Source organism: Kogia breviceps, chromosome 19 (assembly GCF_026419965.1).
Source record: "Kogia breviceps isolate mKogBre1 chromosome 19, mKogBre1 haplotype 1, whole genome shotgun sequence".
Classification (NCBI taxonomy): domain Eukaryota; kingdom Metazoa; phylum Chordata; class Mammalia; order Artiodactyla; family Physeteridae; genus Kogia; species Kogia breviceps.
Window position 1 is genome coordinate 25,479,655 of NC_081328.1, and position 15,147 is coordinate 25,494,801.

At 43.7% G+C, this 15,147-nt stretch overlaps 1 protein-coding gene across 1 annotated transcript in view; it reads right to left on the reverse strand.

Moving 5' to 3' along the window:
- The window catches only part of SCPEP1 (serine carboxypeptidase 1), a 40,704-nt gene that overhangs the window by 12,614 nt on the left and 12,943 nt on the right, over positions 1–15,147 (reverse strand). Inside the window, exons 6-10 of the mRNA XM_059047748.2 lie at positions 7,305–7,377; positions 3,511–3,548; positions 2,858–2,986; positions 1,925–2,018; positions 1,027–1,140 (exon numbers count right to left, since the gene is read on the reverse strand). Coding sequence (XP_058903731.1) covers positions 1,027–1,140; positions 1,925–2,018; positions 2,858–2,986; positions 3,511–3,548; positions 7,305–7,377 — 448 coding nt within the window. The remainder of the gene's footprint in view (positions 1–1,026; positions 1,141–1,924; positions 2,019–2,857; positions 2,987–3,510; positions 3,549–7,304; positions 7,378–15,147) is intronic.

The window sequence follows — 15,147 nt, forward strand, 5'->3', positions numbered from 1 at the left end:
AAGATGAGGGGGTTGAGCTGAAAAGATGTGCTCTTGTGAGCTTGACCTTCACCTGGCCTCCTGGGGGTGCTCATATCTCCTCCTTCTCAGCATCCAACCTCCCATGGGTGTCTGTACCCCTTAAAGCTCTGACACCACATTCTTTTACTGGAGCTAACTTTTCCTTCATTTTCTAGAAAACTCTAAGGGGTGAGGGGGAAGTGAAGACACTAGGTCTAGGACGAGTCCTCTGTTGACTGCATGTTGGGAGGATGGCCATGTCCCCTGAAGAAGCCAGGGCCAGAGCCAAGTCCCAGCCTCTCCGCCGCTGTCAACGTTCTGCCCTAACAGAGGCATAGCTTTGGGGTCTCTTAGACGTGAACCAAACCCTCCTCAGCTTGAGTGTTTCCCCTCCAGTAGTCTGGGAGTCCCACTTACTCATGGCTTCCCTATAAGACCGAGCAGGAACTTATGCTAGATTTCTACCTGGTCTCGGTCCCTGAGGACCCCAGTATTTCCCCACTATCACCTTCAGACCAGAATGCAATAGATGCCAGACCACATCCACATCAGGATGCCTGCAGAGGCCAGCCAAAGAGAGCTTCTCAAACCCTGTCCGAAAGGACCTTTGTCTGGAAGTCTCACCGACAACCAACTGTGGCCTTGGGCATGGCTTTTTTTTTTTTTGGGGGGGGGGGGCATGGCTTTTTTAATCTCAGTTTTTAATTATGGAAAACCTCACATTGATACAAAAGTAAAGAGGAGGGTGTAATGATTCCTATGTACTCACTCCTGGCTTCCACTTCTAACAAGTCGCTTCATTTCTCTCCCCACACACCTCCCTTACCAACCCCCGATTCTGAACCAGTTTTGGCCTGTTATTTACCGTCTTTCTATGTTTGCTCATCTATCAGTGTCGATACTGTTCTACATGCAACACACTATCACCACCACCAAAACCCATTCAACCGATTAAGGCCTTTGAATTTTCACGTTTTTCACCCCCCAGCTCTACAAAAGACGCTTTAATTAGGTCACACAAGTTACCTCCCCAGGAGCATTCTTCAGGAATAATTTTGAGCTTCTTTCTGATGGGACCATTCATGAGCTGACTTAAGGCATCCTGCTGTAAGTGTCTCACGTGGCGCTGGAAAAGATGAACTAAAACAAACTGGTACACAGTGAGTCAAAGGACTGGAAATAAGACCAAGAGAATCTCTTTTCTAAGCTACCGGGGATGCCGTGTGTAAGAGGGAGGCCTGCACCTGGAAAAAGAGAAGTGTCCCCTTGATTCCCCCCAGATGGCGAGGGGGCGGGGGGGGGAGTCAGGAACATGTTCAAAGTGGAGATGCTTTATTGGTTTTGATTGCTGCATTTTATGTACTCTGGGGCCACTGAGATTATCCAGCACAGCCAAAGGCAATCAGCTGAGTGGAATCTAGAGGTCTCCTGCAGCTTGTACATGGCGGGAGGATACCAGGCATTCAGCACCCACAGGGAAGACAACTCAATCCAGCCTTTAGGAGACCTGACGTCGTAATTAAATGTGCAGAAGCTGGTTTCCAAACTTCAAAACACTACCTAAGTGCAAGAAGCCGGATGCAAAAGACTACCTAGTGCATGACTCCATCTGTGTGAAATGTCCTGAAATGGCAAATCTAGAGACACAGAAAGCAGATTAGTGGTTGCCTGGGGCTGGGAATGGGAACAGAAACTGACTGCAGACAGACATGTGGGATCTTTCTGGGGTGATGGAAATGTTCTAAAACTGGATTGTGGTGACGAGTGCAAAACTCTGTAAATAAACTAAAAACCATGGAATTACACACTTAAAATGGGTGAATTTTATGGTATGTAAATTATATATCAATAAAGCTTTTTAAAAAATTGGCTTCCTCTCACACGGAGGCTGAGACGGGGTCTAGCAACTTCAACGTCCACTCACCTATGTGGCTCTGGGTGAATTCTAGACTCGGTTTCATGGTAGACATGGGAGACGTCTTAGTTAAGATGTTATAGAAGTTCACCCCGTCTGTGTTCTGAAATACAGAAGAAATATATTCGGCTGTTTGTTTTATTTATTCATTATCAAAGTTGCAAAACATAACGGCACCTGGCTCTCCACCTTATCCGAGGACGGCTTTAACTCTGTACGTTTGCTCGGACCAGAAAGAAATGTAGCCCTTGAGGCTCAGAGACCAGCAGCGTCAGCCCCGCCTCCTGGCATTGTGAGCAACTCATCCGAGCGGAGCTCCGATGCCACAGAAGGAAACCAAGGGTCTGTGTGTTAATTACCAGGGAAAACCGAGCTACAGAGTGTCCTACATACTCAAGTCCTCAGCCTGTGCATTCTTCCCTCCTGGCTCACTGGGGCCAAAGCACTGCTCAGCAAGGATCCAAACACTTGCCTCTGTGGGATATATTCTTTTTTATGGAAGCCATACCTTCAGTCGAGGGGCAGGCAAGTCTTGCAGGCTGGGTGGCTTTCTGACCCTGTCTTTGCTCAGACTCGTCAGATTGTTTAGTTTTTTTTTGTTTTTTTTTTTTTTTTGCGGTATGCAGGCCTCTCACCGCTGTGGCCCCTCCCACCGCGGAGCACAGGCTCAGGACGTGCAGGCCCAGCGGCCACAGCCCACGGGCCCAGCTGCTCCGCGGCACTTGGGATCCTCCTGGACCGGGGCACGAACCCACGTCCCCTGCATCGGCAGGTGGACTCCCAACCACTGCACCACCAGGGAAGCCCTATTGTTTAGTTTGACATCATTTCTCGACTTGTGGGCAGTCTCAGCATAGATCCCAATCCCAACACCACCAACCAAGGCCCCTTCACCCAAGAGGAAAAGCCAAGCAGGCTGGCCCCGAGCGTGTCCCCTCTTACCTGTTCAATGACCATTTCTGCTTTCTCCCACAGCTCGGTGGCCTCTTTGTAGAGTCTCTTATTTATGGCATCCAGGACTTGCTCTGCAACCCGAGACACCTCTGCCAGACCTTGGTTGTCGAGAAGAGACTGGAACGCAAAGCAAGAACTAAAAGGCCCACTTTGTGAGAGACACAAATCTGGCATTGCTCCAGTTAGGGATGGGTAAAAGAAAGAGTGGCAGGAAGGAGAAAGGGGACCGTCCATATGAAAGCACAGCATTACAACTGCTGTGTTTATTGATGAAGGAAATATAGGAAAATGGTAACTGAGTCTAAGTGATGGGTATATGGGTGTTCACCATGATCTTTCAACTTTTCTGCATATTTGAAAATGTCTGTAATAAAAAGCTGGGGGGGGTGGATTTTAAAATGTGCATTTCTTGTACCTGGAGAAATGGGATAACTGTGCTGATATTTCTTTAAATTTGTCCCCAAGGCCGGCTGTTGCTTAGGGTCTTTGATTTGATATGGATTATTTGATAAGTCCCTAAGGGGCAGCATCAACCACATAGGCAAACCCAGCTAGCTTTGTCCTTCCTTCGGACAGAGCCAGGAGAGGTCAGCTGGGCTGTTAACCACAGAAGGTGCAGAGCTGGGGACTCTTCTACTTACCATGCTGTACAAATAAGGTCCCCAGGAGAGCACTGAATCTGAAGGAAACCACATAAGAATAAAATAAGTTTGTTGTGGCTCTGTCCTCCCCGCAAAATACCTAACTAGTTTTCCTTCCAAAGCAGAAAGAGAAGAAATGCAGTGGCTTTGGGTCTGAAGGCTCCTTAACTCACCAGGGCCCATGCAGGGCTGATGTCTCAGTGGCTGGGAGGTGGGGCGAGGCTGTGGGGGGTCTTTCTGGTGACTCAGGACTAAATGCTACATTAATCTGGCCTGATACTGGCACAGCCAGTGAGTTGCCAGGGATGGCACCACAGGCAAGCAGTGCGTGTGCAGCGGAGGCTCTCATTGGCAGACTTCCAGACTTTGTGACAGCCTAAAATATTTCCCCACCTTCAGAGTTCTCCTCTGCATCCTGCCTGCTCCTCCAGTTTGGGGACGCCAGCTTCTGTCAAGGAGCTAATTCAGGAAGAAGACTAAGGACCTCACAGCAAGTGTCTGTGCTGTACTGCCAATCAATTCATTTCAATCCCGAAAATGTATTGAGAGTTTACTATGGGCCTAAAGCCAGTAAGGTGCTTTATAAGATATAAACATGAGTAAGAGAATACCTGACTTCAAAGAGAATAGTTGGGCTTGGTTTGGACAAGTTCACAACTACCATAACACTAAGTACGGCCAGTGCCATGGAGAGATGTGCCCAAAAAGTAGCAAGGACCACAACTTTTTTTTTTTTTTTTTGGCTTATGTGATTTTTTTCTTCTGTAATTTAAAAAAAACGGAAGTATAGTTGATTTACATCAAGGAGCAAAACTTATAGAGCACATTTGAACAGATCACTCCTTTGCTTAAAAGCCTTCAATGGTTCCCCCTAAGCCCAGGTATCTCAAAGTCTGTTTCAAATAACCCCAGTTCTACAGAACATTAACCTAAGTATTAGAAGGAAAAATGACTTGCTGGTGAAATACCTTTGGGGTTATGCAAAAGACAACACTTTTTTTTTTTTGTTTTACTGCAGGACTTCTCAGAGCCTTTAATGTACCTGTGAACCTTGAGGAAGTGGGAGCAGTATTTGGCACTTCTGAAACTTATTTGGCCATGGAGCCCTTTGCATAGCACTTCACTGGACTGGTATGCTTTAGAGCACACCCTGAGAAATGCAGGCACACCAGGTCCTTCAGGACCTAGCTGTCATTCACCTCTCCAGCTAAACCATCAAGCCCGTGCCTCAGTTTCTTATCAAGAATCATCTGCAGTTCTCCAATGCATCCCATTCCCTGCTTGATCTAGACCAGGGACTGAGAAACTTTTTCTGAAACAAAGAGATAAATATTTCTAGCTTTGCAGGCCAGCTGATCTCTGTTACAACTACTCAACTGTTTTGGCAGCCTCCAAACAGTCAGAGGATATGTAAATAAATAGGTGTGACTGTGTCCCAGTAAAAACTTTATTTACCAAAACAGAGTGACAAGACAGACTTGACTTGGAGGCCGTAGTTTGCTGAACTCTGATACGGACCTCTGATGTCCAACAGAACTTTCTGCAATGATGGAAATGTTCTATATCTTTTTCTTTTTTTCTTTTTTTTTTTTCTTCCACACCGCGAGGCTTGTGGGATCGTAGTTCCCTGACCAGGGATTGAACCCGTGCCCCCTGCAGTGGAAGCACAGAGTCCTAACCCACTGGACCACCAGGAAATTCTCAAAATGTTCTATATCTGTGTGGTCCAAAACAATAGTCAACAGCCACATGTGGCTATTGGGCACTTTGAAATTGTGGGTAGTACAAATGAAAGATGGAAAATGTTATGTATTTTAATTAATTTAAATAGTCATATGTGGCTATGGCTACCATATTGAACCGTGCAGATCTTCTTGAAGAAATGAAGCATGTCTGTATCTTTCCTAGCACCCAACAAAACAACTACTCCCTAGCAAGCAATTAATAATTGCTTATGAAAATTAACAGTACTTCGTCAAAAAAGAGAGTACTTCTGGGGTGGAAGAGTGAAACGTAAGGTGGATCTGGAAGGAGGGATCAAGGCGCTGGATCAAGGACCTGGAAGGAGGGATTAAGAGCTGGGCAGGAAGATTCAAAAGGGGAGGTGGGTCACAACAAAGTGAATTCGGGAGATTTGGGGCCAGATGAAGAGCACATGCAAAGCCATGAGGCTAACTTACTGGTCTCAGGGAGGAATGCAGGGTAATGGTTAAGTGCATGAATTCCAGTGCCTGCTGCCTTCATGTGCATCCTGGCTTTAGCTGTGTGACTTTAGGAAGATTGCTTAACCTCTCTGAGTCTCCATTTCATCACCCCCCAAACTAGGATAATAATACCATCCATCCCATGGAGCTGTTGCAAGCAGTAAGTGAAGTTAACACATGAAAAGTGTTTAGTGTTTATCAACACAGCTATGATGAGACCCTCGAAGGAAGCGTGAGGCCAGTACTGTCACTCTGAGTGAGACACCTGGCAGGAAACCTGCTGGCTCCCTCACGCTTCAGGTCAAGGCTTCTGCAGCATCTTGGCATCCTAGGAAGTACATCCAGGAAGGAAACACAAAGAGCAGCCCTTTTCACAGTGCAGACTGAGCTTTCAGTTCTGTCCTTTCAGTCCTGCCCTGGAGATGCCAAGAACCAGGGCAAGAAATAACCATTCTAAGCAGCTTCAGAATGTCTTGAATCCATCAAGGACATGGCTCTGTAACAAGCCAAATCTCTATCTTTTAAGGGGAAACTATTACCTTTTATAAATTATTATTTTTAAAAACCTGAGGCAGAATCACACATCACAAACCATAGACATACATTTAGAAGAGTTTCAATTAACACATGCACTCATGTAACAACCACCCAACGAGAGCCTAAAAAGTTCCTTCGTGTCCCTTTCCAGCTTATTCCCCCCCTCCCTCCTTCAGAGGCAACTTCTCTTCTGAAATCTAACTCTACAGTTTGTTTCTGCCTGTGAAAAGTCACCTTTTGTTAGGTTAGGGCAGTAGTTCCTAACTGGGGTGATTTTGTCCCCTGGGGACATTTGGCAATATGTCTGGAGATAATTGTTGGTTGCCACGCTGGGGTGGAAATACTGGCATCTAACGGATAGAGATGCTGCTAACATCCTCCACTGCACAGGACACCCCCCCCCTACAACAAAGAATCACATGATGCTCAAAACATCAACATTGGTGAGATTTAGAAATCCTCACTAGAGTTAACCCTACCACAGTGACTACTTCAGATGCTTGAAGCCGCACCCTGGGTGTATACAATCCAAACAACTTTTATCTATACACCCAACAAGGATGCTCAGGTTATGAAATTTCGAACCTCTGAGTTACAGGACCAGATGGTAGCCCTGCCTCACCATCAAAACGAGCAACAGGTGGGAATTTCACCCCAAATGCTCATGTTAGCATAAGGATGGTGGACAGGATGAGATGACAGACAGACTTGGGTTTGAATCCTGCCCAGGCGACTCATTCTGTGTGTCGGAGGGCAAATTCCATAATCTTTCTAAGTCTCTAGAATGTCTTCAACTGTAAAATTTGATTCTTTTGTTGTGAAAATCAAATAAGAGACCTCGGTTCAGCCTGTAGCAGTCCATGGTAGGTGCTCTGTAAATGAGTTCTCACCCCCGAATTTCCTGGAATACTCCTGGGGCAAACACTTTCTGTGTTGACGTCTTCAAGGACCCAGAGAATTCCATTGCCTTGTTCTTTGACCTAGACACCACAGTCCAAAGTCCCGAAGGGTAGGGAAAGGGAATTTTTAAATGGCTGAAAATTCCCTACTTACCAATGGGAGAGATCCAGGAGTCACCCAAAGCAACCCCGGCAAAGTTGCACTTGATGGTCCCTTGCTGAGTGGCCTGAAAGAGAAGCCAAGAAATATCCCTGTCAAGAAGACCCAGGGGCCTCAAGCCCTTCCTCAACATGAGGGAGGCAAGCCTTTATACACTGCCTTTCCTGAGCAGACAAAGCTCCTGCCCACCCAGGATACTCTGGATATCCAAAGATAACAGATGCCCACTAGAGGGCAAGGGTAACTCTTTCCTGCTGCCATTTGCAAAATGAGTAGGAACTGTTTGAGTTTTCCCAAGGGTGTTGGCAGGATGTGCGGGGGATCTGGTGTAGCCCCTATTTCTTCCTTAGAAGGGACACTGGCACCCTTTCCCCTGGAGGTCTCTGATTTCTCACAAGGTGCTCTGGGCGCTCTCTGGGTACAATCGCCACTGTCTCCAGTGGTCACTGGAGAGCTGGGAGGCCTCCTCAGAAGGTCCTTGAGGGTGGGATGGATGCCTTAAGACTGGGAACTCATGCCCCCTGCTGCTTTTATCCATTTAAAAGGAATACATCTGCCCAGTAGCAGAACATTAGAAACAACTGAAATATTTATCAATAGGGTGGGCTAAATTAATTATGGTTATTTCCACAGTGCATGATGCAGCTTAAAAAAAGGAATGAGAAGGCTTTTTATGGTCGAATATAAAAAGACCTCCAGGGTATATTGTTAAAGTAAAAAAGAGACATGTAGAATAGTGTGCAGTATATACAATCATTTGTATAAAAATGGAGGAAAAGAATATACACGAACTAGCTTATATAGGCATGAAATACTCTGAAAAGGTACAGAAAAAACTAATAGAGGTTGCCTTGGGCGGGGGACAGAGGCAAGATGGAGAATTTTTATAGCATACCTTTTACATATTTTAAATTTTGAATTATGTGAATGCACAAGCTATTCAGAGATCTAAAATAAGAAAACAATGAATAGCCTGACTTTGAACACCGGTAATAAAAGAGAAAAAATGATGCCATTATTTGGCTTTTCCAAAAGAACTTATTTCAAGTTACTTAAATAGTCTCAGCTGATGAGGAAAAGTTCCACTTTATAGAAGAATACCAGCTAACAAATGTGAACAAAATGAAGGGAGGAGAAAACCATCATTTGGAAACTCCTAATGAAATTACTGACTTGTGTAAGAATTTAAAATTGATGTTAAAACCACTATTCAGAGAAAGATGGATGAAAAACTGGACATCCACGTCGTGTGAAAATAACAACACTCAGATAATTTTCTGTTCAGGCGGAGAGTATAGGAGTTCAATGGAGGGATCAGACTAGATCTGGATATTATGTGTCCTCTGATTCAAAGCAAAATGAAGTGCACAACATCCCCTACATCAGAGGCTGGCAATTTTTTCTATAAGGGGCAGATATTAAATATTCTAGGCTTTGTACAACAAAAGTCTACTACGTTGCAATTACTCAACTCTGCCACTGTACTGCTAAAGCAGCCACAGGCAAAATGTAAACAAGTAAGAGTTCTAATAAAGCTTTATTTGTGGAGGAGATTCAAGATGGCGTAAGAGTAAGACGTGAAAATCACCTTTCTCTCCACAAATACAATAGAAATACATTTACATGTGTAACAACTCCTACACAACACCTACTGAAGCCGGCAGAAGACCTCAGACCTCCCAAAAGGCAAGAAACTCCCCACGTACCTGGGTAGGGCAAAAGAAAAAAGAAAAAAACAGACAAAAAGAATAGGGACGGGACCTGCACCAGTGGGAGGGAGCTGTGAAGCAGGAAAGGCTTCCACACACTAGAAGCCCCTTCGCGGGCGGAGACTGCGGGTGGCAGAGGTAGGGAGCTTCAGAGCCACGGAGCAGAGCGCAGCAACAGGGGTGCGGAGGGCAAAGTGGAGAGATTCCCGCAGAGGACCGGTGCCGGCCGACCAGCACTCACCAGCCCGAGAGGCTTGTCTGCTCACCCGTCGGGACGGACGGGGGGCTGGGAGCTGAGGCTCGGGCTTTGGTCAGATCCCAGGAAGAGGACTGGGGTTGGCTGCATGAACACAGCCTGAAGGGGGCTAGTGCGCCACAGCTAGCCGGGTGGGAGTCCGGGAAAAAGTATGGAGCTGCCAAAAAGGCAAGAGACTTTATCTTGCCTCTATTGCCTGGTACGTGAGGAGAGGGGCTTAAGAGCACCACTTAAAGGAGCTCCAGAGACGGGCGCAAGCCGCGGTTATCACCGCGGACCCCAGGGACGGGCATGAGACGCTAAGGCTGCTGCTGCCGCCACCAAGAAGCCTCTGTGCAAGCACAGGTCACTCTCCACACCTCCCCTCCCGGGAGCCTGTGCGGCCCACCACTGCCAGGGTCCCGTGATCCAGGGACAACTTCCCCGGGAGAACGCACGGCGCCTTAGGCTGGTGCAATGTCACGCTGGCTTCTGCGGCCTTAGGCTCGCCCCGCATCTGTACCCCTCCCTCCCCCCGGCCTGAGTGAGCCAGAGCCCCCGGAATCAGGTGCTCCTTTAACCTCATCCTGTCTGAGCAGGAACAGATGCCCTCAGGCGACCAATACGCAGAGCCGAGGCAAAATGGAAAGCTGAACCCCGAGAGCTGTGAAAACAGGAAGAGAAAGGGTAATCTCTCCCAGCAGCCTCAGAAGCAGCAGATTAAAGCTCCACAGTCAACTTGATATACCCTGCATCTGTGGAAAACCTGAATAGACAACGAATCATCCCAAATTGAGGTGGTGGACTATGGGAGCAATGATATATATATATATATTATTTCCCTTTTTCTCTCTCTCTCTTTGTTTTATTTTTGGGATACGCGGGCCTCTCACTGTTGTGGCCTCTCTCGTTGCGAACCACAGGCTCCAGATGCATAGGCTCAGTGGCCATGGCTCACGGGCCCAGCTGCTCCATGGCATGTGGGATCTTCCTGGACCGGGGTACAAACCCATGTCCCCTGCATCAGCAGGCGGACTCTCAACCACTACGCCACCAGGGAAGCCCTCCCTTTTTCTCTTTTTGTGAGTGTATGTTTCTGTGTATGATTTTGTCTGTATAGCTTTGCTTCTACAATTTGTCCTAGGACTCTGTCCATTTAAAAATTTTTTTTTCCTAGTATACTTTTTAACACTTCTTATCATTGGTCGATTTGTTTTCTTGGTTTGGTTGCTCTCTTCTTTCTTTCTCTCTCTTGTATTTTATTACTTAAAATTTTTTTTTAATAATTATTTTTTATTTTAATAACTTTATTTTATTTTACTTTATTTTATTTTATTTCTTTTTTTTCTCCCTTTTATTCTGAGCTGTGTGGATGACGGGCTCTTGGTGCTCCAGCCAGGCTTCAGGGCTGTGCCTCTGAGGAGAGAGAGTCAAGTTCCTGACACAGGTCCACAAGAGACCTCCAAGCTCCACGTAATATCAAATGGTGAAAATATCCCAGAGATCTCCATCTCAACACCGAGACCCAGCTCCACTCAACAACCAGCAAGCTACAGTGCTGGACACCCTATGCCAAACAACTAGCAAGACAGGAACATAACCCCATCCATTAGCAGACAGGCTGCCTAAAATCATAATTAAGACCACAGACACCCCAAAACACACCACCTGACGTGGACCTGCCCACCAGAAAGACAAGATCCAACCTCAACCACCAGAACACAGGCATTAAGTCCCCTCCACCAGGAAGCCTACAAAACCCACTGAACCATTCTTAGACACTGGGGGCAGACACCAAAAACAACGAGAACTACGAACCTGCAGCCTGCGAAGAGGAGACCCCAAACACAGTAAGTTAAGCAAAATGAGAAGACGGAGAAACACACAGCACATGAAGGAGCAAGGCAAAAACCCACCAGACCTAACAAATGAAGAGGAAATAGCAGTCTACCTGAAAAAGAATTCAGAATAATGATAGTAAAGGTGATCCACAATCTTGGAAATAGAATGGAGAAAATACAAAACACGTTTAACAAGGACCTAGAAGAACTAAAGAGCAAACAAACAGTGATGAACAACACAATAAATGAAATTAAAAATACTCTAGAAGGGGTCAATAGCAGAATAACTGAGGCAGAAGAAGGGATAAGTGACCTGGAAGATAAAATAGTGGAAATAACTACTGCAGAGCAGAATAAAGAAAAAAGAATGAAAATAATTGAGGACAGTCTCACAGACCTCTGGGACAACATTAAACGTACCAACATTTGAATTATAGGGGTCCCAGAGGAAGAAGAGAAAAAGAAGGGGACTGAGAAAATATATGAAGAGATTATAGTTGAAAACTTCCCTAATACGGGAAAGGAAATAGTTAATCAAGTCCAGGAAGCACAGAGAGTCCCATACAGGATAAATCCAATGAGAAACACGCCAAGACACATATTAATCAAGCTATCAAAAATTAAATACAAAGAAAACATATTAAAAGCAGCAAGGGAAAAACAACAAATAACATAAAAGGAAATCCCCATAAGGTTAACAGCTGATCTTTCAGCAGAAACTCTGCAAGCCAGAAGCGAGTGGCAAGACATATTTAAAGTGATGAAGCAGAAAAACCTACAGCCAAGATTACTCTACCCAGCAAGGATCTCATTCAGATTTGACAGAGAAATTAAAACCTTTACAGACAAGCAGAAGCTAAGAGAATTCAGCACCACCAAACCAACTTTACAACAAATGCTAAAGGAACTTCTCTAGGCAGGAAACACAAGAGAAGGAAAAGACCTACAATAGCAAACCCAAAACAATTAAGAAAATGGGAATAGGAACATACATATTGATAATTACCTTAAATGTAAATGGATTAAATGCTCCAACCAAAAGACGTAGACTGGTTGAATGGATACAAAAACAAGACCCATATATATGCTGTCTACAAGAGACCCACTTCAGACCTAGGGACACATACAGACTGAAAGTGAGGGGATGGAAAAAAATATTCCATGCAAATGGAAATCAGAAGAAAGGTGGAGTAGCAATTCTCATATCAGACAAAATAGACTTTAAAAAAAGACTATTACAAGAGGCAAAGGAGCATATTACATAATGATCAAGGGATCAATCCAAGAAGAAGGTATAACAATTGTAAATATTTATGCACCCAACATAGGAGCACCCCAATACATAAGGCAAATACTAACAGCCATAAAAGGGGAAATCGACAGTAACACAATCATAGTAGGGGACTTCAACAGCCCACTTTCACCAATGGACAGATCATCCAAAATGAAAATAAATGAAACACAAGTTTTAAATGATACATTAAACAAGATGGACTTAATTGATATTTATAGGACATTCCATCCAGAAACAACAGAATACACATTTTTCTCAAGTGCTCATGGAACATTCTCCAGGATAGATCATATCTTGGGTCACAAATCTAGCCTTGGTAAATTTAAGAAAATTGAAATCATATCAAGTATCTTTTCTGACCACCACGCTATGAGACTAGATATCAATTACAGGAAAAGATCTGTAAAAAATACAAACACATGGAGGCTAAACAATACACTACTTAATAACAAAGTGATCACTGAAGAAATGAAAGAGGAAATCAAAAAATACCTAGAAACAAATGACAATGGAGACACGATGACCCAAAACCTATGGGATGCAGCAAAAGCACTTCTAAGAGGGAAGTTTATAGCAATACAATCCTACCTTAAGAAACAAGAAACACCTCAAATAAACAACATGTCCTTACATCTAAAGCAATTAGAGAAAGAAGAACAAAAAAACCCCAAAGTTAGCAGAAGGAAAGAAATCATAAAGATCAGATTAGGAATAAATGAAAAAGAAATGAAGGAAATGATAGCAAAGACCAATAAAACTAAAAGCTGGTTCTTTGAGAAGATAAACAAAATTGATAAACCATTAGCCAGATTCATCAAGAAAAAAAGGGAGAAGACTCAGATCAATAGAATTAGAAATGAAAAAGGAGAAGTAACAACTGACACTGCAGAAACACAAAGGATCATGAGAGATTACTACAAGCAACTCTATGCCAATAAAAGGGACAACCTGGAAGAAATGGACAAATTCTTAGAAATGCACAACCTGCAGAGACTGAACCAGGAAGAAATAGAAAATATGAACAGACCAATCACAAACACTGAAATTGAAACTGTGATTAAAAAGCTTCCAACAAACAAAAGCCCAGGACCAGATGGCGTCACAGGCTAATTCTATCAAACATTTAGAGAAGAACTAACACCTATCCTTCTCAAGCTCTTCCAAAAGACAGCAGAGGGAGGAACACTCCCAAACTCATTCCACGAGACCACCATCACCCTGATACCAAAACCAGACAAAGATATCACAAAGAAAGAAAACTACAGGCCAATATCACGAATGAACACAGATGCAAAACTCCTCAACAAAATACTAGCAAACAGAATCCAATAGCACATTAAAAGGATCATACACCATGATCAAGTGGGATTTATTCCAGGAATGCAAGGATTCTTCAATATACGCTAATCTATCAATGTGATATACCATATTAAAAAATCGAAAGAGAAAAACCATATGATCATCTCAATAGATGCAGAGAAAGCTTTTCACAAAATTCAACACCCACTTATGATAAAAGCCCTCCAGAAAGCAGGCATAGAGTGAAATTTCCTCAACATAGTAAAGGCCATCTATTACAAACCCACAGCCAACAACGTCCTCAATGGTGATAAACTGAAAACATTTCCACTAAGATCAGGAACAAGACAAGGTTGCCCACTCTCACCACTCTTATTCAACATAGTTTTGGAAGTTTTAGCCACAGCAATCAGAGAGGAAAAAGAAATAAAAGGAATCCAAATCAGAAAAGAAGAAGTAAAGCTGTCACTGTTTGCAGATGACGTGATACATAGAGACGTGTACAAAGAGAATCCTAAAGATACTACCAGAAAACAACTAGAGCTAATCAATGAATCTGGTAAAGTAGCAGGAGACAAAATTAATGCACAGAAATCTCTTGCATTCCTATACACTAATGATGAAAAATCTGAAAGTGAAATTAAGAAAACACTCCCATTTACTACAGCAACAAAAAGAATAAAATACCTAGGAATAAACCTACCTAAGGAGACAAAAGACCTGTATGCAGAAAATTATAAGATACTGATGAAAGAAATTAAAGATGATACAAATAGATGGAGAGATATACCATGTTCTTGAATTGGAAGAATCAACACTGTGAAAATGACTCTGCTACCCAAAGCAATCTACAGATTCAATGCAATCTCTATCAAACTACCACTGGCATTTTTCACAGAACTAGAACAAAAAATTTTACAATTTGTATGGAAACACAAAAGACCCCAAATAGCCAAAGCAATCTTGAGAAAGAAGAATGGAGCTGGAGGAATCAGGCTCCCGGACTTCAGACTCTACTACAAAGCTACAGAAATCAAGACAGTATGGTACTGGCACAAAAACAGAAATACACATCAATGGAACAGGACAGAAAGCCCAGAGATAAACCCACGCACATATGGTCACCTTATCTTTGATAAAGGAGGGAAGGATATACAGTGGAGAGAAGACAGCCTCTTCAATAAGTAGTGCTGGGAAAACTGGACAGCTACATGTAAAAGAATGAAATTAGAACACTCCCTAACACCATACACAAAAATAAACTCAACATGGATTAAACTCTTAGAGGAAAACATAGGCAGTACACTCTATGACATAAATCACAGCAAGATCCTTTTTGACTCACCTCCTAGAGAAATGGAAATAAAACCAAAAATAAACAAATGGGACCTAATGAAACTTAAAAGCTTTTGCACAGCAAAGGAAACCATAAACAAGGCAAAAAGACAACCTTCAGAAT